General features: G+C 38.0%; 1 protein-coding gene across 1 annotated transcript; it reads right to left on the bottom strand.

The window, feature by feature from the left end:
- Window positions 1–799: 799 nt before the first annotated feature.
- On the bottom strand, window positions 800–1,753 carry LOC142449032 (olfactory receptor 7A17-like). The gene has a single exon (XM_075550821.1). The coding sequence runs from the start codon at window positions 1,751–1,753 to the stop codon at window positions 800–802; it is 954 nt and encodes a 317-aa protein (XP_075406936.1).
- Between the last annotated feature and the right edge of the window lie 472 nt (window positions 1,754–2,225).

Genomic DNA, 2,225 nt, shown 5'->3' with positions numbered 1-2,225 from the left:
GTGGTCACGCATAATTAGAGAGCACTGGGTTCATTTGACACAATAAAAACAATTTTCAGCAGTTTCCTTGAAGCCAAGTAGGGATTCGCATAACTTTGTTAAAAAAAAATAGAGGTCTAGAGAGGTCTTGAAACTAATGGTCATGAACTAAAATTTTAACAAAAGTTCCTATTATCTGGGTGGCAGAAGATTAATCATGTATACGGAGACAAGAACTTCAGTCTTCTTGATTCTACCATCTTTATGATGATAGAAGAGGTATTAGCATGCTTAGTTGGTCTGGTTTACAGTGTGGTTCCGGAAGCCATTACCAATGTTTGAACATACCCCCAGCACATTGAATAATTTAATAAGAAGAAGTTTACAACATCATCTTCAAATTATTCAACAGGACTGCAGTGTAAAAAAAACCCAGGTGGTCTGAAGAATTTATGCCAGACGTAATCAAAAGAAAAACATTTTCTGAAATAGAAATCATAGAATGGCTGTCCCAGTTATAATGGTTCAGAATGTTAATTTACACTGGTCCCTGTGATAATTGTACACTATATATTTCCTAATGAAAGCTGAAGCAACGTGAAAAAAATTGCTCACTGAAGGGAAGTTTTGGTTAAAGTAAATACATTTTTAACAAAATACACTAGAGGTAATTTCATATTATGTCCTCAATTTATCATATTATGTCATAAAATTAAAGAGATTGAATTATGTGCATAAGCACATTTAGAACTGAGGAAAGTATAATGCAGATTTTTATTATTTTGGGGTGTTTTTTTTGGTCAAAAGTTATTCTCTAAACTTAAGTATGAGTTTCAGTTATACAGGATGTTCCTCCGTTGAAAAGTTTTCTCAGGGATTGCTTTATGTCTTTATTCCTCAGACTGTAGATAAAAGGATTCAGCATGGGTGTGGCTACAGTGTACATCACTGAGGCTACTGCAGTGGCCCTGGAGTTTTCAATAGCAGCAGAACTGAGATAAACACCTAAAGCTGTACCATAGAACAAGAAGACCACAGAAAGGTGAGACCCACAGGTGGAAAAGGCTTTATATTTGCCCCCAGCTGATGAAACTTTCAAAATGGAGGACACAATCTTCATGTAAGAGAAAAGGATCCCACTGAATGGAATAACACCCAGAGACCCACTTACTGAATACATGACTAAGTCATTGAGGAATGTGTCAGAGCAAGCAAGATGGATTACCTGATTAAGTTCACAGAAAAAATGGGGGATATTCAGTTCTGTACAAAAAGACAGTCGCAAAACCAATAAACTATTTAATAGAGAGTGCAGAAATGACAATACACAGCAGGCCAGAAGCAGGAGACCACAGAATCTTGGGTTCATAATGACCGTGTAGTGCAGAGGGTGACAGATGGCCACAAACCGGTCATAGGCCATCACTGTCAATAGGAAGTTGTCTAAGGCCGCAAAAAGCATGAAAAAAAACATCTGTGTGATGCAGTCTTCATATGGAATTACTTTGTTCTGCATCTGGATGTTCATCAACATCTTTGGGACAGTGGTGGAGGTGAAACAGATGTCAGCAAAGGACAGGTTGGAGAGGAAGAAGTACATGGGTGTGTGGAGGTGGGAGTCTGTGGTGATGGCCAGGATGATGAGCAGGTTCCCAGTGCAGGTGACCAGGTACATGGAGAGGAACAGTCCAAAGAGGAGGGGCTGAAGCTCAGCCTCTTCAGAAAGCCCCAGAAGGATGAATTGTGGAATACCAGTTTGGTTTTCTGGCTCCATGTAGCTGATGAAACTACTGGGAAAGAGAAAAGTACATTACAAACTATTCCATAAACTACCAACAATGATTTAGGGGATATACTGCCATAAGTTAAACAATCTTTAGTTAATCCCTATTCACATCTGTATATCTCTTGTTCTTTCATCTCATGTGCTCAATATTCTCTTTGATGCTGAAACTGTCTAGTTGTCCTTTCTTCTAATACCAATCATTTCCCTAAAACATTATATCTCTCTAAATATTTCTTAAGAACTTGATTGCTCATTCAACAAATGTGTTTGAACAAATATTTTATGCCAAGTGTTCTTGAGAGATGTGGGAACCTCAATGAAAAAAAATTAAAATTCTTATCCTTATTTGATGTGAACAGCCGAAGATGCAAATATTGGGCTCTTCTCTTAAAGTGGTTGGAAGAGTGGATGAAATACAAAGATAATTGGTCCAATGGACTCATGGAGCAGGCACACAGCA

The sequence above is a fragment of the Tenrec ecaudatus genome, chromosome 1, assembly GCF_050624435.1.
Source record: "Tenrec ecaudatus isolate mTenEca1 chromosome 1, mTenEca1.hap1, whole genome shotgun sequence".
NCBI lineage: Eukaryota > Metazoa > Chordata > Mammalia > Afrosoricida > Tenrecidae > Tenrec > Tenrec ecaudatus.
The sequence above is the reverse complement of the archived record's forward strand: the minus strand, read 5'-3'. Positions and strand labels throughout refer to the sequence as shown.